Source organism: Scyliorhinus canicula, chromosome 27 (genome assembly GCF_902713615.1).
Source record: "Scyliorhinus canicula chromosome 27, sScyCan1.1, whole genome shotgun sequence".
Lineage (NCBI taxonomy): Eukaryota > Metazoa > Chordata > Chondrichthyes > Carcharhiniformes > Scyliorhinidae > Scyliorhinus > Scyliorhinus canicula.
The window spans coordinates 18,959,048-18,981,872 of NC_052172.1; the positions used below are offsets into that span (position 1 = coordinate 18,959,048).

The 22,825-nt window shown below is 52.0% G+C and overlaps 1 protein-coding gene across 4 annotated transcripts in view; it reads left to right on the forward strand.

The window, feature by feature from the left end:
* Nucleotides 1–22,825, forward strand: part of numbl (NUMB like endocytic adaptor protein) — a 138,312-nt gene that overhangs the window by 98,477 nt on the left and 17,010 nt on the right. For 3 of the 4 annotated variants that reach the window (XM_038785901.1, XM_038785904.1, XM_038785903.1), the window contains 3 exons: nucleotides 2,136–2,277; nucleotides 4,209–4,283; nucleotides 21,080–21,112. In XM_038785901.1, the coding sequence (XP_038641829.1) occupies nucleotides 2,136–2,277; nucleotides 4,209–4,283; nucleotides 21,080–21,112 (250 nt within the window). The remainder of the gene's footprint in view (nucleotides 1–2,135; nucleotides 2,278–4,208; nucleotides 4,284–21,079; nucleotides 21,113–22,825) is intronic. The other variant, XM_038785902.1, reaches the window with a different exon arrangement.

Consider the following 22,825-nt stretch of genomic DNA (forward strand, 5'->3'; position numbering starts at 1 on the left):
AAAAAGTTAAGTGGGGTTACTAGGTTATGGGGATAGGGTGGAGGTGTTGACCTTGGGTAGGGTGCTCTTTCCAAGAGCCGGTGCAGACTCGATGGGCCGAATGGCCTCCTTCTGCACTGTAAATTCTATGATAATCTGTGATTAATCTAGGACAAAGGTTCGGCACAACATCGTGGGCCGAAGGGTCTGTGCTGTATTTTTCTATGTTATATGTTCTATTATTACTATTCAATGCATCCATCCCATTTTGCCTCGACCACATCCTGTCGGAGTGAGTTCCACATTCTCACCCCTCTCCAGGTTAGGAAGCTTTTCCAAAATACATTCCCATACGGTGATATCTATTGCACGCTTCCATCGACGTCAATGAGAAATGAGCAGATAGTCTGTTTTTAGCTGTGTTGATTAAGGGATAAAAATGGACTGGGACACAGCGCGGAGAATTCGCCGGCTCTCAAATAGTGCCACGCTTACGCAGAATTTACAAAGCAAGACCAGGCTATTCAGCCCCAGCGTCCCTCCTAGCCTTTCCGCTCCTTGCGAGCTGAAGGAGTGTGGTCCCCTGTGACAGGACGGGTAGGGAGCGAACTTTAATGCTTGGTCTTAAACAACGGCACGTCCGACAGTGCAGCACTTCCTCGGTACTGGTGGGGCGAGGCGGGGCGGGGGGGGGAACTTGTCAGGACTGAAACTTTCATCAGTCAGGGCACTGGGCACAGACGTTGGGAAGTTATGTTGCAGTTGTACAGGACGTTGGTGAGGCCCCACCTGGAATATTGGGCGCGATTCTCCGAGCCCCGCGCCTGACCGGAGAATCGCCACGACGCTCTGACGCCGGCACGCGATTATCCGAGGTGTGGAGAACCGGCGCCATTTGCGACAGCGTGTTTGGCGCGTCCCGGTCGCGGGCCACTGGAATAGGCCCAGCCGCCGGTTCTCCGGCCTGAATGGGGCGAGCGGCCGCGCGGAAAAAGCAGAGTCCCGACGGCGCCGTTCATCCCTGGTCGCTGCCGGCGGGAACTCTGCGCGTAGGGTCGGGGGGGGGGGGGGGCGGCCTACGGGACGGGGAAAAGCGCTCCTTCACCGGGGGGGGCCTCCGATGGGGTCTGGCCTGCGGTCGGGGCCCACCAATCGGCGGGCCGGCCACTCCCCTCCCACACCCGGGCCTACTTTATTGCGCGGCCGGCCCCTGAACCCCGACGCCATGTTGCGTAGGGGCCGGCGCGCTGAAGAAGTCCCCCGCGCATGCGCAGGTTGGCACGGCGCCCATTTGGCACCGGGAAGGGAGGCAGGAACGGCGTGAACCGCTCCAGCGCCGTGCTGGCCCCCCTGTGGGGGACAGAATCGGTCGTCCCCGCGCACGTTTCGTGCCATCGTGAAACGCGACGGCGTTCATGACAGCGCGAACACTTAGTCCTGCGATCGGAGAATCGCCCCCATTGTCTTCAGTTTTTATCGCTTTGCTGTAGGAAAGATGTTATTAAACTGGAGAGAGGGCAGAAGAGATTTACAAGGATGTCGCCAGGACTCAAGGGGATTTAGTCATCGGGAGAGATTGGACAGGCTGGGTCTTTGGAGCGTAGGAGAGGGAGGGGTGATCTTATGGAGGTGTGTAAGATCATCAGAGGCATGGATAGGGTGAATGCACTCAGTCTTTTTCCCAGGGCTGAGGAATCGGGAACTGGGCGGGCGCAGGTTTAAGTTAAGAAGGGAAAGAATTGTCTGCGTGGGTTTCGCCTCCACAACCCAAAGATGTGCAGGGTAGGTGGATTGGCCACGCTAAATTGCCCCTTAATTGGAAAAAATGAATTGGGTACTCTAAATTAATAAAAAAGTAAAAAAGAAGGGAAAGAATTAATGGGGACCTGAGGAGCAATCATTTTTACACAGAGGATGGTCCGTATGTGGAATGAGCTGCCGGAGGAAATGTTCGATGCAGGGACGTTGATACATTTGAAAGACATTTGGAGCGATACAATGTCTAGGAAAGGTTTAGAGGGATATGGGTTAAATGCAGGCAGATGGGGTGAACTTCGATGGGCTTTCTGGTTGGCCCAGGCCAGTTTGGGCGGAAGGGCCTGACTCCGTGCCGTAGGTTCTATAACGGAATGGCTTAATTGTGCGTTTTTGTGCAGGGAGCGGGCCCCCGCCATGAACAAGCTGCGACAGAGTCTGCGCCGTAAGAAGCAGCCGTACGTGCCGGAGGCCAGCCGCCCTCACCAGTGGCAAGCTGACGAGGAGGCCGTCCGCAAGGGCAAGTGCAGTTTCCCGGTTAGGGTGAGTATAACCCCTCGCTGTTACCTTAAAGGTGGGAAGAGGGCAACAGGGTGGCACAGTGGTTAGCACAGCAACCTACGGCGCCGAGGACCCGGGTTCGAATCCCGGCCCTGGGTCACTGTCCGTGTGGAGTTTGCACATTCTCCCCGTGTCTGCGTGGGTTTCACCCCCACAACCCAAAGATGTGCAGGGTAGGTGGATAGGCCGTGCTAAATTGCCCCTTAATTGGGAAAAATAATTGGGTACTCTAAATTATTTTTAAAAAGGTGGGAAGGAAACGGCGAGATGCTCCGCCTCCTTCTTGGTCAGACAAACATATAACATAGAACAGTACAGCACAGAACAGGCCCTTCGGCCCTCGATGTTGTGCCGAGCCATGATCACCCTACTTAAACCCACGTAACCCGTATACCCGTAACCCAACAATCCCCCCATTAACCTTACACTACGGGCAATTTAGCATGGCCAATCCACCTAACCCGCACATCTTTGGACTGTGGGAGGAAACCGGAGCACCCGGAGGAAACCCACGCACACACGGGGAGGACGTGCAGACTCCACACAGACAGTGACCCAGCCGGGAATCGAACCTGGGACCCTGGAGCTGTGAAGCATTGATGCTAACCACCATGCTACCGTGAGGCTCCCGAGAGTCACAAGGCCATACTGGGGCGGGCGACAAAACCGTTTGACCTGAATTTCTGTCGCTCTGAAGGCGTATCTGAGAGGAAAATAGAGAGGGGGGGGGAAAGGCTTCAGGAATATAGGAGACGGGAAAGGCCATTCGGTCCCTCCAGCGTGCTGCACCATTTAATAAGGCCATGCCTCATCTTTTCCCTCAGTTCCACCTTCCCGCACTGTCCCCAAATTCCTTAATCTTCACAATCCATCGACCTCTGTCTTGAATCTACTCGACGACTGAGTGCCCACAACCCTCTGGAGTAGATTCACGACGCTTTGAATGAACAGATTTCTCCTCAGCTCGGTCCAAAATGGCCCACTCGTTTATCCGGCACCATCAAAGGCTGATACAGTTAGGACCCACCGTGTGATGTACCTAATAGGTATTGGAAATAAACTAAGTTGGGGTGGCGCAGTGGTTAGCACTGCTGCCTCACCGCGCCGAGGTCCCGGGTTCGATCCCGGCACCGGGTCACCGTCCGTGTGGAGTTTGCACATTCTCCCCGTGTCTGTGTGGGTTTCGCCCCCAAACCCAAAGATGTGCAGGGTGGGTGGGATTGGCCGCGCTAAATGGCTGCTTAATTTGGAAAAATAAAAGAATTGGGTACTGTAAACGTTTTTTAAAAAATAAATGAACTAATTATCTTTGAACTACTTGGCGTGGACTCCTTATAGAATAGAATTTACAGTGTAGAAGGAGGCCATTCGGCCCATCGAGTCTGCACTGGCTCATGGTCACACCTCCACCCTATCCCCATAACCCAGTAACCCCACCCAACACTAAGGGCAATTTTGGACACTAAGGGACAATTTAGCACGGCCAATCCACCCAACCTGCACATCTTTGGACTGTGGGAGGAAACCGGAGCACCCGGAGGAAACCCACGCAGACACGGGGAGGATGTGCAGACTCCGCACAGACAGTGACCCAGCCGGGAATCGAACCTGGGACCCTGGAGCTGTGAAGCAATTGTGCTATCCACAATGCTACCGTGCTGTTCTTTGTGATGGAAGAATTCCGAGATCTTGGAGAGGTGTCGGGCTGGAGGAGGCTAGCGAGGGAATTGCAAAAGGGGGTGACATTTGCGCAGGGTTGGGGTGGTTATGCGGCTGAGAGGGTCCTGAGCTGGAGGGGGGGGGGGGGGAGATTTGACCTCCTCAATAGATGCTGCCAGGGTGATACTTTCAGACAGAAAATGTGACAGGTGTAATTCTGAAATAATAACCTGTATCCGATTCTCTCCGTGCAGTATTTGGGTCATGTGGAGGTGGAGGAGTCACGCGGGATGCATGTGTGTGAAGATGCGGTGAAGAAACTCAAAGCTGTGAGCATTCCTGATTTTCTCGTCTTCCTCTCTAACCTCTCGATGTTTTAAGATGCTCACTGTCTGTGGCCACGTTTAAGTCCTTCGCTCAAACTTGCATTTTTATGGTGCCTTCCGCCACTTTAGGACGTCCCCCCAAATTGCTTTGCAGCCAATGAGGTGCTTTTGAAATGTAGCCACTGTCGGAAAGCGGCCGTCAATTTGTGCAGAGCAAGCTCCCAAAATGTGATTGTGGTGAAATGCATCAGTGTAAATACACAAGGGGTTAATGTAAACACACTACCACTAAGTAACCACTAGAGGGAGCACCAGAGACATCATGACATGCAGGCATACAGCTAATGAACACATAGAATAGGACACGACCAATGGGCAGTCAAAACACCCAGAGGTGACACTACCACAAGGGGGCAGTACACAACCCATATATAAGGATAGTACACACATGCTCTGTCTCTTTCCATCGGCGACACTTGGAGAGTAGGACAGGGGCAGATGAGAAGCATCACACCCACCACGTGGCTTAGAGCAGACTGGTTAGTTAGACTGAGTTACTATAGCAAGATTAGCAGGAGAGTCGAACTCATAGGGAACTGTGCAAATGGTTCAATAAATCACATTGAACTTACTTCAAAGCCTGGAGTATCTTTTGGTCAAAGCTGCATCGAGTTGCAGCCTGTGTTATCCCAGAGTACATAACACATCAGTGATAATGACCAGATGATCAGGTTTTGTTTCAGGGATATTCGTTCGGGGGTAAATATGGCTCAGGACACCAGGAAGGGCTCTCCTGTTCTTCTTCAAAATAGTGCCTCGGGCTCTTTTGCATCCCACTCGGAAGAGCAGGTGAGGCAAGGCCTCTGTTTAAAGTCACATCGGAAAGACAGCACCTCGGACCGTGCAGCTCTCCCTCAGTACTGTGCTAGAGGGAAGCCGCCTTGGTTGCTGGGATTGCAGGATGGCACGGTAGCACAGCGGTTAGCACTGCTGCCTCACAGCTCCAGGGACTCGGGTTCGATTCCCGGCTTGGGTCACTGTCTGTGCGGAGTCTGCGCGTTCTCCCCGTGTCTGCGTGGGTTTCCTCCGGGTGCTCCGGTTTCCTCCCACAGTCCAAAGATGTGCAGGTTAGGGTGGATTGACCATGATAAAATAGTCCTTTAGATGTGCAGGTTAGGTGAGGTTACGGGGTGGGTGAGGGAGTGGGCCTAGGTAGGGTGCCCTTTCAGAGGATCAGTGCAAACTCGATGGGCTGAATGGCCTCCTTCTGCACTGTAGGGATTCGATGATTCTTCTATTCTACGTGGGCAAGACCGGTGAGGCCTCATTGTTCGCCTCTGGCGCTGCTTAACCTCCTGAGGGCCTTAAAAATGCACCAAATTTAGCAAAGGCTTCACAAGGCCCTCACAAGGACCAGAGGCCTTACTAGGGCAGAGTCCTGGGGGACGTTCCAGACAAATTTACAGATCCTCCCACGCACATGCCCCTCCGCAACGCCAAGTATAAAGAGCTGCCTGCTTCACCGAGAGGCTCCTGACCGAACGAACCCCAATCCCTGTAACACTGAGATTTAAACCTCTGGGGGAGGAAATGTTCCATTACAGAAAACAAAAACTGATTCTCCACGGGTTCCTGCCTCTCTCCCTTTACCAATGAAATAACAAAGATGCCAACCCTTCAGCATTGATCTGGACTCTCTGGACCACTGTTGTGAGCAAACCCCATGCAGAAAATCAGAGAGGCCTTCAAAGCAATCTTTTTAATAAGCTTCTTTGAACATTGCGTTTATTAGTTTTAATTTGAAAGATCCGAGATGGGGAACAGACCAAATTAATCCAGTCAAGAGTCGCTCGCTTTTTTGATTGGCTGGGGGAGGAGGTGGGGCCACCAGGATTGACAGGTCGGTCAGCCAAGGGCGGGGAGGGGCCTTTGGCAGCAGGTGATCATGTGACAAAACCTCCAGGAATATGACCAACCCAGAGTTGGCAACCCTAAAGTAGCGGCGTTCCGCGATGCAGAGGAAGATCCCGGCTTGTGGGCCCGACAGGCGCTTTGTTTACTCGATGAACTGAGAGACCCTCAGGAGTCTCCAGCTTGGCCGTGATAGAAAACAATCGCTCCGTATTCTCCTCGCTCCGTGCGTAGGGCAGTCAGAACAGTCGCCTCACTCTCTTCGATCTGCAGGGTGGATTATGGCCGGCTGTTTTAAAAGCAACTTGATTTTTAAAATTCTCATCCTTGTTTGCAAGGCCGGCTCGGCGGCACAGTGGTTAGCACCGTGGCTTCACAGCTCCAGGGTCCTGGGTTCGATTCCCGGCTTGGGTCACCGTCTGTGCGGAGTCTGCACGTTCTCCCCGTGTCTGCGCGGGTTTCCTCCGGGTGCTCCGGTTTCCTCCCACAGTCCAAAGACGTGCGGGTTAGGTGGATTGGTCACGCTAAATTGCCCCTGGGTGTCCAAGAGTTAGGTGGGGTTGCGGGGATAGGGCGGGGGGGGGGGGGGGGGGGGGGGATGGTATTGGGTGGGGTGCTCTTTCAGGGGCTGGTGTAGACCCAATGGGCCGAGTGGCCTCCTTCTGTAAATTCTATGATTCTATGAAATCCCTCCGTGACCACGGCACTCGCATCATGGACGTGTTATGGGCGGAAGGAGAGTATTTGGGCCATCGACTCTCTCTCTCTCTCCTTACAATCTACCTTTGTGACCAAACCTTTGACTATCTGTGCTAATACCTCTCCACCTTACTCAGTGTCAAATTTGTTTGATTCTGCTCCTTGGAGACTCTCTCTCGGTTAAATACGCTATATAAATTGATGGGAAAATTGGGATCCGGGATGATTTGATGTATGAGTCAGAAGTCTCTCCGTTCAGTATTCACTGATGTAGAAGCCGTTTACAGACAGTATGCTGGGTTAAAATGGCACAGACTTAATCGGCTTATCTGTAAACAGCTTGCTCATAGGGTCTGTGAAGGGCCTGTTTGCACAGGGGGCGGTTAGCACACAGGCCGACCTCTTATCCTTTATTTGCAGACAAGGAGGACACATGATTTGCTCGCGTAAATGCACTTGGTGAAGCTTCCGAGCAACCTTTCATGAAACCTTCAGTTATATTGAGTTTCCGCCAATCTCCGCTTCGAGGTCATTGATTAATTAACCACTTATTTTCCACTGATGACCCATCTGTTAGTGGTCGGTGCTTTCCTTTTTGTTCTTTTTTTCCTATGCCATTGGGGCTTTTCCAGTCTTGTACCCCGTAAGTCGTGTATGATCAGACAACCCCCCGTCCTATCTTCCCAATCCCCCCCCTCCCCCCACCTCCATATCCAGTCCCTTGCCAAGACTGCTGCCTCGGCCCCTCTCCTGCTGCCACCCTCACCCATGTCTCTGTTACCCCCCGCCCCAGGCTGAGCTATTTCAATGTACTTGGCATCCCGTCTCCCACCCTCTGTGACCTTGAGGCCTCCGCTGTCGCCTGTGTCCGGACTCTCACTAAGTCCATTCCCCCGCCGCCCTCTCAGCTCATTGGCCTGTGTGGGGGGGGGGGGCTTGCAGTCTGCCAACACATTGCTTTTACAATTCCCATCCTTCTTTTCCTATCTACCGTGGCCCCCCTCCCTCCCCAGCTCCGGAATCGATTCCCGGTTATCCCTGCCTGCGCCCCAGGCCCTGAAATTCATAGATTATCATAGAATTTACAGTGCAGAAGGAGGCCATTCGGCCCATCGAGTCCGCACCAGCTCTTGGAAAGAGCACCCTACCCAAGGTCAACACCTCCACCCTATCCCCATAACCCCACCCAACATTAAGGGCAATTTTGGACACAAAGGGCAATTGATCATGGCCAATCCACCTAACCTGCACATCTTTGGACTGTGGGAGGAAACCGGAGCACCCGGAGGAAACCCACACACACACGGGGAGGATGTGCAGACTCCACACAGACAGTGACCCAAGCCGGAATTGAAACTGGGACCCTGGAGCTGTGAAGCAATTGTGCTATCCACAATGCTACCGTGCTGCCCCCTAATTCTCTCCCTAAATCTTTTCTGTTCGCTAATTTTCCTGCAGAGAACCTTGTATCTTCTCCCCCATGTTCACGTGACTGGGAGTTGTTCAATTTCCCACCTCCCCCCGGGTCATCACCATTCCCAAACCAGGGGGCGGCGATGCCTCCAATTCTGTGCATCTAAATGCAAGATGGGAAAGTGCTTGAGGTGTGACCTCCTGACCTGGAAGTAGTCCAGACCAGCCGGTATCTGCCCTTGTCCAGCCTCCTGTGAAGGGGGAGATGGCCGCGGGGTTCCAACACCAGTAACATTGCCCTCAAGCAAGAGTCTGCCACTTTAGGCACGTGGGCAGCACGGTAGCATAGTGGATAGCACAATTGCTTCACAGCTCCAGGGTCCCAGGTTCGATTCCCGGCTTGGGTCACTGTCTGTGCGGAGTCTGCATGTCCTCCCCGTGTGTGCGTGGGTTTCCTCCGGGTGCTCTGGTTTCCTCCACAGTCCAAAGATGTGCAGGTTAGGTGGATTGGCCATGATAAATTGCCCTTAGTGTCCAAAATTGCCCTTAGTGTTGGGTGGGGGGGTTACTGGGTTATGGGGGTAGGGTGGAGGTGTGGACCTTGGGTAGAGTGCTCTTTCCAAGAGCCGGTGCCGACTCGATGGGCCAAATGGCCTCCTTCTGCACTGTAAATTCTATGGTTTAGAGCGATGAGGAAAGAGAAGGGGGCAGTGGGATTAATTGGACAGCTCGACTGAAGAACTAGCACAGACATGATGGACCAAGCGGCCTCCTCTGGGGTAAGAGGTTGGTGGAGAGGAAAAGCAAACGAGTCCCGGGGGAACAATATTCATTACTGATGAAAATAAATTCAAGCGTACAGAAATGACGGCCAGGAAAGGCCCAGATACAAGTGTGGCCAATCTTCACTCAATACACTTCACTCTACTCCCCCACGCGAGGAGGTGTCGTGGCGCGGTGGGGTTAGCGTCACTGCTTCTGAGCTGGAAGTTCCCGGTTCGAGTCCCACCCCAGGACTTGATGGTCAAGGAAGGTGCGTTCGTAACGCGGCCAAAACGATTGAGCGTCAACCTGCCAAATCCTTCCCAACTCGCCAATGGCTGACGGTGAGAGCGGGAGAGATTCCTGGTCCAGCCATTTAAAAAAAAACATTTTATTAAGGCATTTATGGTTTTATAATAACAAAAGACACAAGTAGAAATATAAACACATAGTTCAACACGTAACACCCCCCTCCATCTCCCACAGTTCTTGGCTAAGCTCGACGGACATAGTCTAACACCTGACCCCTTAAACCCACCCACCCCCCTTGCTCCCTAACTCCCCCCTTATATTGAATTTGCTGACGGTTTAGTTTTCTCCAAAGAAGTTGATAAATGGCTGCCACCTCCGAACGAACCCTGATGATGATCCCCTCAGGGCGAACTTGATATTCTCAAGCCTGAGAGACCCAGCCATGTCACTAACCCATACCCCCCCCGATTTCGGGGGCTTCGTGTCCCTCCAGGCGAGTAAGATCCGTCTCCGGGCTACCAAGGAGGCCAAAACATCGGCCTCATTTCGCCCCCCTGGACTCTCGAGTCTTCCGATACTCCAAAAATCACCACCTCTGGACTGGGAACCACCCGGACCTTCAATACCGTGGACATGACATCGGCAAATCCCTGCCAGAATCCCCTTGAGCTTCGGGCATGCCCAAAACATGTGGACATGATTTGCGGGCCCTCCTGCACGTTGCCCACACCTGTCCTCTGCCCCAAAAAATCTGTTCATCTGGGCCACCGTCATGTGTGCCCGGTGAACCACCTTGAATTGCATCAGGCTGAGCCTGGCACATGATGAGGACATGTTGACTCAGTGCAAGGCCTCCTCCCACAGACCCGCCTCTAACTCTTTTCCCATTTCCATTTCCTGGTCCATTCATGTGATGGAAAGAAGGTTGGAGCCCCATCCGTCACTATTCATCGCTCCAGCCTACAACGTGCTGATGAAAACGAATGTTGCCATAGTAACTCGGGCTCTCTGAGCGAACCGTTAACAGCCACTGCCCTCGGCATGGCCAAGTGACCCGGCTGAGAACAACAAGCGTAGCAAAGTCAGCGTGATGCTGCGGAGGCTGGAACCTGAAACAAGAATAGAGGACGCCGGGAAATCTCAGCGGGTCTGCCGGCGTCCACCAGAAGAGAAATGGAGGGCGCGATCCGGCGGCCGTTCACGCCAGCGGGGTCTTCCAATTCGGCCGAGGGCCCCACCCCCTGCCCTGGGTTTCCCCACGGCCCGGGGTGGATTGGATGGGAAATTCCCTTGACAGCGGCCTTCCCCCCTCCCGGGAAACGCGGCGAAGGGAACAGAGGAATCGGGACCCAGAGTTAGCGCCTCGAGTCCTTCGACGCTTCATCAGAACTGGAGGGCAGAGCTGTTAAAAACCGCAATAAAAAGTGGCAACTTTAACAAGACAGGAACGGACCCAGCTCCTTCTGTAGGCAGAGGGTCAGCGCTCGCCATAGCGGCTGGCAGTACATTCTAGAGCCTCACTACCCTGGGAGGAGGGGGGGGGGGGAATAAACAGCTCTTCCTGAGCGCCAACCTTCTGCGACATCCACGCAGTTAATGTGGTTGGGTAACCACACTGGCTGAGATGGGTGAGGGTTAATCCAGGCGAGTCGGAGACAGATTGTCCTGGGCTCCGCCTGGCCCCGTGTTTGTGACTCTCGCATTGTCCTCAGATGCTCCCTGTCGGATTGCCAAGCCAGCCAATCCCCTGGGGGGGATGACTTTTCGGAGATTGGCACTCCCCATATTGCAATTTAATGATGGATTTGTGAATTGGAAACTGCATCAAATTGGAGTTTGTCATGGGTAATGAGTAGGTTCCTGGGCCAAGAAGCCGGGGTCAAGCCAGGGATTGGCTTCAAACAGATTGGTTCACACCCTGCTGTTTCCTGTTGGGAACAAGTCAATCTGTCTCTCTCAGTCCATTCTGTCTCTCTCAGTCCATTCTGTCTCTCTCAGTCCATTCTGTCTCTCTCAGTCCATTCTGTCTCTCTCAGTCCATTCTGTCTCTCTCAGTCCATTCTGTCTCTCTCAGTCCATTCTGTCTCTCTCAGTCCATTCTGTCTCTCTCAGTCCAATCTGTCTCTCTCAGTCCATTCTGTCTCTCTCAGTCCATTCTGTCTCTCTCAGTCCATTCTGTCTCTCTCAGTCCATTCTGTCTCTCTCAGTCCATTCTGTCTCTCTCAGTCCATTCTGTCTCTCTCAGTCCAATCTGTCTCTCTCAGTCCATTCTGTCTCTCTCAGTCCATTCTGTCTCTCTCAGTCCATTCTGTCTCTCTCAGTCCATTCTGTCTCTCTCAGTCCATTCTGTCTCTCTCAGTCCATTCTGTCTCTCTCAGTCCATTCTGTCTCTCTCAGTCCATTCTGTCTCTCTCAGTCCATTCTGTCTCTCTCAGTCCATTCTGTCTCTCTCAGTCCATTCTGTCTCTCTCAGTTCATTCTGTCTCTCTCAGTCCATTCTGTCTCTCTCAGTCCAATCTGTCTCTCTCAGTCCATTCTGTCTCTCTCAGTCCATTCTGTCTCTCTCAGTCCATTCTGTCTCTCTCAGTCCATTCTGTCTCTCTCAGTCCATTCTGTCTCTCTCAGTCCATTCTGTCTCTCTCAGTCCAATCTGTCTCTCTCAGTCCATTCTGTCTCTCTCAGTCCATTCTGTCTCTCTCAGTCCATTCTGTCTCTCTCAGTCCATTCTGTCTCTCTCAGTCCATTCTGTCTCTCTCAGTCCATTCTGTCTCTCTCAGTCCATTCTGTCTCTCTCAGTCCATTCTGTGCACCTCTATTGCTTTCCCAAAGGCACTGACTCTCACTGTGATAGGCTCACTGTGATAGGCTCACTGTGATAGGCTTCACTGTGATAGGCTCACTGTGATAGGCTTCACTGTGATAGGCTCACTGTGATAGGCTTCACTGTGATAGGCTCACTGTGATAGGCTCACTGTGATAGGCTCACTGTGATAGGCTCACTGAGGATAAACCAGTTGCCGTTCTCTCTGATTTCTAATTCTCTTCCTTTCCGCTTCATTCTTTTTTCTGTTATTTCTATCACATCCTTTTCTGCTCCCACCTCTCTCCCCCTCTCCCTCTCCTCTCTCCCCCCTCTCTCTATCCCCCTCTCTCTCTCTCCCCCCTCTCTGGGGGCTGTTTAGCACAGAGCTAAATCGCTGGCTTTGAAAGCAGACCAAGCAGGCCAGCAGCACGGTCCGATTCCCGTAACAGCCTCCCCGAACAGGCGCCGGAATGTGGCAACTAGGGGCTTTTCGGGCAGCACGGTGGCCTAGTGGTTAGCACAACCGCCTCACGGCGCTGAGGTCCCAGGTTCGATCCCGGCTCTGGGTCACTGTCCGTGTGGAGTTTGCACATTCTCCCCGTGTCTGCGTGGGTTTCGCCCCCACAACCCAAAAATGTGCAGAGTAGGTTGATTGGCCACGCTAAATTGCCCCTTAATAGGAAAAAATAATTGGGTAATCTAAATTTTAAAAAAAAACTAGGGGCTTTTCACAGTAACTTTCATCCAGGGTCCCAGGTTTGATTCTGGCTTGGGTCACTGTCTGTGTGGAGTCTGCACGTTCTCCCCGTGTCGGCGTGGGTTTCCTCCGGGTGCTCCGGTTTCCTCCCACAGTTCAAAGATGTGCGGGTTAGGTGGATTGGCCATGCTAAATTGTCCTTAGTGTCCAAAATAGTGTTGGGTGGGGTGGTTGGGTTGTGGGGATGGGGTGGAGGTGTTGACCTTGGGTAGGGTGCTCTTTCCAAGAGCCGGTGCGGACTCGATGGGCCGAATGGCCTCCTTCTGCACTGTAAATTCTGTGTAATATGTGATTAAGCCCCCTCATTCTCTCTACCCTCCCATCCCTCTCTCTCCCCCCTTCTCTCTCTCTGGTGTTTATTGCAAAGTGAATGGAATATAAAATTGGGATATTTCACTGTAGCTGTCAGGGCCTTGTCGAGGTTCCATCTGGAGTAGTGTGTAGATATGGGCTCCTTGTTTGAAATATATATCATTGCATTCGGAGCAATTCACAGAAGGTTCACTCCTCTCATTGCTGGGATGAAGGGCTTATTTTATGAGGAAAGGTTGAACAGGTTTGGCCTATAAAACCGACATCAGGAAAACCTTTTCCCTCCGAGGGCCGTTAGTCTGTGGAATCATCTCCCACAGAGAGAGTGGAGGCTGGGTCATTGAATTGATTCATGGCTGAGTTAGACCGAGTTTGGATTGACAAGGGAGCCCCACCCAGCCTTGCAGAGGGGCACCACAAAATCATCCATCATTCTATTGAATGGCAGAGCAGGCTCGAGGGGCCGAATGGGCACTTGCCCCCTCTCTGTGAGTTCGCTTTCGAACCCGCCAGTTTTATGAAGCAACATCTGATTCGAACACAGCCATTCCCAAATGGTTCTGCCATTATCTCCTCTGCAGCCCGGTTTCACCCAAGGTTGCCGCGCGGTTTATGATCGACTGTTTTTGTGTGTAGGTTTGAGATTTGAATGTGGGGTTTCAGATACATTTACAATCTAGTTATTTTTAATTTTGTGTTTTATTTTATAAAATAGAAACCTTGTTCTGGAAGCAACAATTCATTAAACTGCTCCACCTCCTCGTTATCTTCCCTCCTCGTTATTTTCCCTACTCGTTATCCCTCCTCGTCACCTTCCCTCCTCGTCACCTTCCCTCCTCGTCGCCTTCCCTCCTCGTTGCCGTCCTTCCTCGTTGCCGTCCCTCCTGGTTGCCGTCCCTCCTGGTTGCCGTCCCTCCTCATTGCCGTCCCTCCTCGTTGCCATCCCTCCTCGTCGCCGTCTCTCCTCATCCCGTGAGAGACTAAAAGATAACTAGTGAGTGAGTCATGATCTGTGGTCATCAGGGAACTGCGCTGATAACAAACACTCACTAACGAGTAACAACAGCAACCTGTCCGAGTTGAAGTCTGAGTACAGAAGGAGGCCATTCTGCCCGTTGTCTCTGTGCGACTCTCGGCAAGAGCCGCTTGCCCCTCCCACCCCCGCCAATGCCCCGTGGCTCTGCAAACCCTTTCTCTCCAGATAATGATCCAGTTCTCTTTCGAAAGCCAGAAGGAGATAAAACGGAAATAGGTTAATAGATCCAGCCGGGAGAATGAATTGAGGTGAATGGAGGGAGGCACTGTTATATCCCCCAGCTGGCCAATGGGGTTTCCCATTGTGGCCACCCAAACACTGTCGGGAATACCGGGGGCATTAGTGCGCTGCTGGCGTAGCAGGAGATCCTGCCGATGGAGAAACCCGCAGACTGTGATTGGGAATTCCAGCAATATATATGCCTGTTGTTATTTCTTGGATCTGCTTTTCTCACTGCTGACTGTAACTCTCTTTACTGTCTTCTCTCTTCGCCCCATTTTACTCTACAATCTTTTCTGTCTTTTCTCCTCGCCCTATTTTACTCTCCAGTCTTTACCGTCTTCACTCCTCGCCCTATTTTACTCTCCAGTCTTTACCGTCTTCACTCCTCGCCCCATTTTACTTCGCGATCTTTACCGTCTTCACTCCTTGCCCTATTTTACTCGACAATCTTTTTTTTTGCTTTTTTTTTTTAGAAATTTAGAGTACCCAATTCATTTTTTCCAATTAAGGGGCAATTTAGCCTGGCCAATCCACCCACCCTGCACATCTTTGGGTTGTGGGGGTGAAACCCACGCAGACACGGGGAGAATGTGCAAACTCCACACGGACAGTGACCCAGAGCCGGGATCGAACCTGGGACCTCGGCGCCATGAGGCAGCAGTGCTAACCCACTTCGTCACCGTGCTGCCCTACTCGACAATCTTTACGGTCTTCACTCTGAGCCCTATTTTACGATGCCCAATTTTGCGACAGCACCTCCTCATGGAGAACGGGATGTAAACCAGTTGGACAATTCCATTTCCTCCCTGAGCATTGTGGGGGGGGGGGGGGGGGAAATGGGAGAGAGGGGGGTGGTGGATGGGAGAGAGGGGTGTTGCAGGAGGGGGGGGGGGGTGGGTGAAGGGGTTGTGGTCATTAAAAACTGACCCTCTGACAGTCCAGGACGACAAATGAAGCCTGTGACCCGGGCCAGGCAGTTAGAATCCTGGAGTAGAATTCGGCGGCTTGATGGGGTGTTTGATTGAACTGAAGCTACCGAGACATTTTAACGTGTTCATTTTGTTTTTATTTGTCTGGAGCAGGTTCGTGCAAATACCTCTCTTTTAAAAGCTGCTTCTCGGCATCTTTTTGTTTAAGGGTCACCTCATGAAACCTCCCACATTCTCAGCTAACTCTGTTTGTGTGAGATTGGCGCTGCATTTGCTGTTTGATGTTTTCCTTTCCAGTGTTGGCTAAGAGAGGGGTTTTGAATTCTGAGCTAATCTGTGCTCGCTACCAGAGCCGGAGCGTGGCCTCTTGGCTGGTGGGCGTTTGGTGACTTTCTGGCATTTTTACTGGGTTTCAGTTCGGCTCACCGAATCCTCGCCGCAGATCGTTTCCGTTTCTCCCTCTCGGGCTTTCTTGGGAATCCCCTCGAGGATGTTGCTCGTTTTCCTTTTCATTTGTTCAACGGGATGTGGGCCTCGCTGGGTCGGGCCCAGCATTTGTTGCCCATCCCTAGTTGTCCCTTGAGAAGGTGGTGGGTGGGTTAGCCCTGCTGCCTCACGGCGCCGAGGCCCCAGGTTCGATCCCGGCTCTGGGTCACTGTCCGTGTGGAGTTTGCACATTCTCCCCGTGTCTGCGTGGGTTTCGCCCCCACAACCCAAAGATGTGCTGGGTAGGTGGATTGGCCATGCTAAATTGGAAAAAATGAATTGGGTACTCTAAATTTGTTTTTTTTAAAAAAAGAGCAGGTGGTGGGTGAGCCGCCTCCTTCAACCCGCTGCAGTCCCCGAGGTGTAGGTACACCCACCGTGCTGTTAGGGAGGGAGTTCCAGGATTTTGACCCAGAGACAGTGAAGGCTGGGTTGACGACGTGTTGTGCTTACAAGAGCAGGTCAGAGGCTGGGAATTCTTCAGTGAGTAATTCATCTCCTGCCAACCCCCCCCCCCCCCCCCCCCCCCCCCCCCCCCCCCCCCCCCCCCCCACCACACCCCCCACCCCAAAGCACAAGGCACAAGTCAGGAAGCTTATGGAATACTCTCCTCTTGCTGGATGAGCGCAGCTCCAACAACACAAGAAGCTCAACACCATCCAGGACAAAGCAGCCCCACTTGATTTGCACCCTACCCACCATAAAATACATTCACTCCTTCCACCACCGACGCACAGTGGCAGCCGTGTGTACCGTCTCCAAGATGCACTGCAGCAACTCACCAAGGCTCCTTCGACAGCACCTTCCAAACCTGCACTGACGATTACCTCGAACGACCAGGGCAGCAGATACATGGGGAACACCACCACCTGCAAGTTCCCCTCCAAGGCACACACCAACTTGACTTGGAACTGTATCGCTGGGTCAAGTTCCTGGAACTCCCTCCCTAACAGCACAGTGGGTGTGCCTACACCACAGGGATTGCAGCACCACCTTCTCAAAGGCAATTAGGGATGGACAATTACAATACTAGACCCACCGGTGATGCCCACATTCCTTGAAAGAATAAATAAAAACACGTAGGCCAGTCCTGGTAACGATGACAGATTTCCTTCCCGACAAGACATTTAGAGAACCAGCTGATGGATCCATGTCTCTGCTGATGAAGATGTAGTCTTCACCAGGAGTTCCCTGAATGGATCCATTAAGGAAAGATTGGCTGTGATAAAGGAGGAGCGATAGGGGTGTGGTAGGAATTGGAGCTGTGTCTGTCTGGGTGTGGTTGTGTGTATTTATCTCTTAGCAAGTACAGTAGGGAACGTATGCGGTACATCCATTTTCCTGAATTCATCTGGAAGACGGGTGTCCGGAGGTGCCTTGCTCCCCACCCCTCTTTTTATTCCCCCCCAATAAAGTGAGCCCCACGCTCCCTCCCTGCCCTTCCCCTTCTATCACTCTCTTTCCTCTCTCTCTCTCTCTCTCTATCTATCTCTGTGGTGCCATTTCCGGCCTAGCCGTGGGGTGTGTTGACTTCGGCGGGTTGGGGAAATCCCCCCTGCTGGAGGGGCTGTGCAATTGCAGCCTCTTCCGTTCCCTCTATTGCACTGACCCTTGTATCTCTCTCATCTCACTGTCTTGCGCTTTCTCTCTCCTTCTTTCTCCCTCGTGCTTCTCTCTTTTGTGCTGTCTTGCACTCTCCCTTGCACTTTCTCTTGTGCATTCGCTCACACTTTTGTTTCACCACTCTCTCGTGCTCTCTCTCGTGCTCTCTCTCGTGCTCTCTCTTGTGCTCTCGTGCTGTCTCTCGTGCTCTCTCTCGCGCTCTCTCACGCTCTCTTACACTCTCTGTTGTGCTCTCTGTTGTGCTCTGTCTTGCACCCTAATGCACTCTCTTGCACTCTTTCTCCCTCTCTCATGCGTTCTCTCTCTAGCTCTCTTTTGCACTCTCTTTCATTCTCTCTCTCTCGTGCACTCTCTCAGTCCCCTCTTTCTCTTCTCTCACCCTCTTTATTCACCTCTTACCCAAGACTCGTCTGGATGCAGAGACACCAGGGAGACTGGGTGAGGATGGCCACTGACAACCCCTCCCCCTGTGTACCCTCCTCTGAATGAGAGCCACTGAGTGGCTATGATCAGCCCTCTCAGAGCAGAAATGAGACCTGGGACCTCCTTCTCTGTGCTTCACATATTTGGTCCATCACAATCCCTGTGTCAGCTGATCAGACATCTCGGACAATTATAAATAAAAGGATCATATCTGGTATTGTTGCCTTACAAGGTAAACCAGCCAGGAGCCTTGGGGAATCCCATTGTACTGGAGGAGCTCTATGAGGCCATAAGACCATAGGAGGTAAGATCAGTAGGCCATTCGGCCCATTGGGTCTGCCTCACCATTCAATGAGATTATGACTGATCTGATGTGACTTTCCCACCTTATTCCCATAACCATCAATTGCCTCACTGTTGAAAATCTGTCCCACTCAGCCTGGATCATACTTTCTTTAATCTAAGTTTAGAGTACCCAATTATTTTCTCCAATTAAGGGGCAATTTAGCGTGGCCAATCCACCTGCCCTGCACATCTTTGGGTTGTGGGGGCGAAACCCACGCAGACACGGGGAGAATGTGCAAACTCCACACGGACAGTGACCCGGGGCCGGGATCGAACATGGGGCCTTGGGCCTTGAACATATTTAACGGCCCAGCCTCTACAGCTCTCTGCGGTAAAGAATTCCACAGATTCACTCCCCTCTGAGAGAAGAAATTCCTCCTCATCTCTGTCTGAAATGGGCGACCCCTCACTCTGAGATTCTGCCCTCAGTTTTTGATCTGATTGGCCGGGTGATCTTTTACTGAGGTTAAATGCAATAACCAATGACTGTGCACGGCCCTCAAAGAGTATTGGTGTCAAAATGGAGAGCTGAGGGAATGTTCTATCTTTCTCTCTCTTTCTCTCTCTTTTTCTCTCTCTTTCTCGCTCTCCTCTTTCTCTCTCTCATTCTCTCTCTCTCTCTCTCTCCCTCTCTCTCTCTTTCTCTCTATCTTTCTCTCTCTCTGTCTCTCTTTCTCTCCGTCCCTCCCGCCATCTCTCTCCCTCTCTCTCTGTTTCTCTCTTTCTTTCTCTCCCTCGCTCTCTCTCCCTCTGCCTCTCTCTCTCTCCCTCTCTCTCTCTCCCCCCCCTTCCCCCCTCTCTCTCTCTTACCCCCTCTCTCTCCCTCCCTCCCCCTTCCCCCCCTCTCTCTCTCTTCCCCCCTCTCTCTCTCTCTCCCTCCCCCCCTTCCCCCCCTCTCTCTCTCTCTCCCCCCCTTCCCCTCTCTCTCTCTCTCCCCCCTCCCTCTCTCTCTCTCCCTCCCTCTGTCTCGCTCCTCCCCCTCTGCCCCCCCCCTCCCCGCTCTCTGGGTCCAGTCAAGGCTGTAGTTGGGGCTGCACAGCATTGCCCACAAACTCTTTTTAATTTCACCCCGATGGTGTGAGTCAGTATTTTGATGGCATTTTCCTCATTTGCCTCAAGACTCCATTTAAACACAGGAAAGAGAAGTTGCTAGGAGACCGTAGCGGTCGGTCGTTAGGTTGTAGAATGTTAAACACCGTATCGTGCCCCAAAAGTTAATTAATTTATGTTTACTTCCTTCAGTCACATTTACTCTAGGGGCAACACGGTGGCCTAGTGGTTAGCCCTGCTGCCTCACGGCGCTGAGGTCCCAGGTTCGATCCCGGCTCTGGGTCACTGTCCGTGTGGAGTTTGCACATTCTCCCCGTGTCTGCGTGGGTTTCGCCCCCACAACCCAAAGACGTGCAGGGTAGGTGGATTGAACACGCTAAATTGCCCCTTAATTGGAAAAAATAATTGGCTAATCTAAATTTATAAAAAAAAAGAAAAGAAAAAAAAACATTTACTCTGAAGAATTTAGTGCGCGGCTGTGAGGTGATGTTTGAGACACCAGGTCAGGGCCTTCCACAATGCTGCATCTTAGACCCAAACATCTATTTTTACACAGAGTGGAAGTGCGATGTTTACGCTCCGCACTGGGAGAGGAAACTCGTTCCCATAGCAGAGGAGAGAGGAGTGGATGTGAGACTTGCCCGTCAAACACATCCTGCCCAGCGCAGACTGGACAGCGGGATTTAAACGGAGATCTAGACTTGGCCTTGGCAGTCCCGTCAAGTGAGGCGCCTTCCTCTCCAAATGAAATGAAATGAAAATCGCTTATTGACACGAGTAGGCTTCAAATGAAGTTACTGTGAAAAGCCCCTAGTCGCCACATTCCGGCGCCTGTTCAGGGAGGCTGGTACGGGAATTGAACCTGCGCTGCTGGCCTGCCTTGGTCTGCTTTCAAAGCCAGCGATTTAGCCCTGTGCTAAACCAGCGCAGTAAAGGGAAGACTGAGCAACGACCTGACAGCCATCTTTAATATTCGGAGCGGGTTTGATAAGATGTAAAGAAATTGGGGGGAGACCAGAACAATAATAATAATCTTTATTGTCACAAGTAGGCTTACATTGACACTGCAATGAAGTTACTGTGAAAAGCCCCTAGTCGCCACATTCCGGCGCCTGTTCGGGTACACAGAGGGAGAATTCAGAATGTCCAATTCACCTAACAAGCACGTCTTTCGGGACTTGTGGGAGGAAACCGGAGGAAACCCAGCGCAGACACGGGGAGAACGTGCAGACTCCGCACAGACAGTGACCCAAGCCAGGAATCGAACCCGGGTCCCTGGCGCTGTGAAGCAACAGTGCTGAATATGATTGTCAGTCACTGATAGATCGGATAAGTAATTCAGGAGAACCTTCTTCGCCCGGAGAGTGGTGAGAATGTGGAATTTGCTTTCACGGGGAGTGGTTGAGGCGAATCGAGTAGATTTGTTTAAGGGGAACTGATGCACGAGAGGAGAAGGAATGGAAGGGTATACTGATGGGTGGGGGTGGGTTCGGGGCAGGGGGGAGCACGAATGACCTGTTTCTGCCACGTTAGCCCAGCGAGTTTGGAATGGGGTCGAGGTGGGACTTTGAAAGGGTTCTCTGAAGGGTAACCAGCTGAGAGGCATAGCTCTTGCCCGGCACTGAAGGGGGCTCAGCTTTGCTGCTTTCTCTCTCTCTCACACACATCGCTCTGCCTAACCCACGCTCTGCTGCTGACTGCCGACCCTCCTGCTCCTCCATTCCCTCCAACTTGTTTTATAATCGTTGTCTTTTGGCCTCTCCCCATCTCACCCAGGACCTGAAGAACCGCAAATCCATCTTCCGAAAAGTAAGTTTCTTGGCGGGGTGTAAGGGCCGAAGACTTATTTCGGACTATTATAGCAGTAATTTTTTTTTTTAACAAATTTAGAATACCCAATTACTATTTTTTTTTTCAATTAAGGGGCAATTTAGCGTGGCCAATCCACCTAACCTACACATCTTTGGGTTGTGAGGGGCGAAACCCACGCAGACACGGGGAGAATGTGCAAACTCCACACGGACAGTGACCCAGAGCCGGGACCCAAACTTGATTCCTCAGCCCCGCAGCCCCAGTGCTATCCACTGCACCACCTGCCACCCCCCATTTCGGACTATTATATATATATTTTTTAAATAATTAAATGCTGCAAAAACCCAGCAGGTCGGGGAGCCTCTGTCCAGCGAAACAGTTAGATTTTGGATCGATTGACCTTCCGTTTAAACTTTTATCCATCTGAAGGAAAGTCATGCGACCCGAAACATTGGGTGGGATTCTTCGGTTGCGTCACCCCCCCCACTGGAAAAAAGCCCCTCCCCGGAGGACGGGGACCTTTTACATGGCCCCCTTCCCATTCGAGGCCTTCTTGTGACGGGCGCAGCCGAAGACTCCAGCCCATTAACTCTGTTTCCCTCCACAGATATTTGAAATTTATTCTTTCTCGGGATGTGGGCGCCGTTGGCTAGGCCGACATTCGTGGCCCATCCCTAATTGCCCTGAAGGAGGCGCTGGTGAGCCGCCTTCTCGAGCCGCTGCAGTCTGTGTGGTGTAGGTGCACCCACCGTGCTGTTAGGGAGGGAGTTCCAGCGACAGTGAAGGAACGGAGATTTGCTGGCCTGGCTGCACTTTTTCCAGCACTCTTTGTTTTTTTAAATTCGGATTGCCGGCAACCACAGTATTTTTCTTCCGTGCATGGCATCGAGAAATGTTGTGCTTCCCCAGAAATCTTAAATGAGATTATTCTGATGTCCGTTTGGAAATCTAATTCTTATGTAAGCAGCATCGAGTCCCTGCGTTTTTTCTTTTTTTTAAAATAAATTTAGAGTACCCAATTATTTTTTCCTATTAAGGGGCAACTTAGAATGGCCAATCCCACCTGCCCTGCACATCTTTTGGGTTGTGGGGGTGAAACCCACGCAGACACGGGGAGAATGTGCAAACTCCACACGGACAGTGACCCAGGGCCGGGATTCGAACCCGGGTCCTGAGCGCCGTAGGCAGCAATGCTAACCACTGTGCCACCGTGCTGCCCCTTCCCTGCGTTTTTTAACCTTTTCCACGCTTCCCGAATCTCTGATCCCGATTATAATCGCTCCACCATTGGCAGCCCAGCTGTCACCTGCAAGGGCCCCACACTCTGAAATTCCCTTCATAAACCTCTCCGCCCGTCTCTCTCTCTCTCTCTTTTAAAACAACCCCCAAAACCTACCTCTTTGATTAATGTTATTTTAACCTGTCCTAATATCTCCTTAAGAGGCTCAATGTCAGATTTTATGTGTTATCGCTCCTGTGACACACTTTGGGAGTTTTAATTTTAGATTAGGACTCAATATAAATTCAAATTATTGACGGGGGGACAGCACGATGGCATAGTGGTTAGCACAGTTGCTTCACAGCTCCAGGGTCCTGGGTTCGATTCCCGGCTTGGGTCACTGTCTGTGCAGAGTCTGCACGTCCTCCCCGTGTCTGCGTGGGTTTCCTCCGGGTGCTCCGGCTTCCTCCCACAGTCCAAAGATGTGCGGG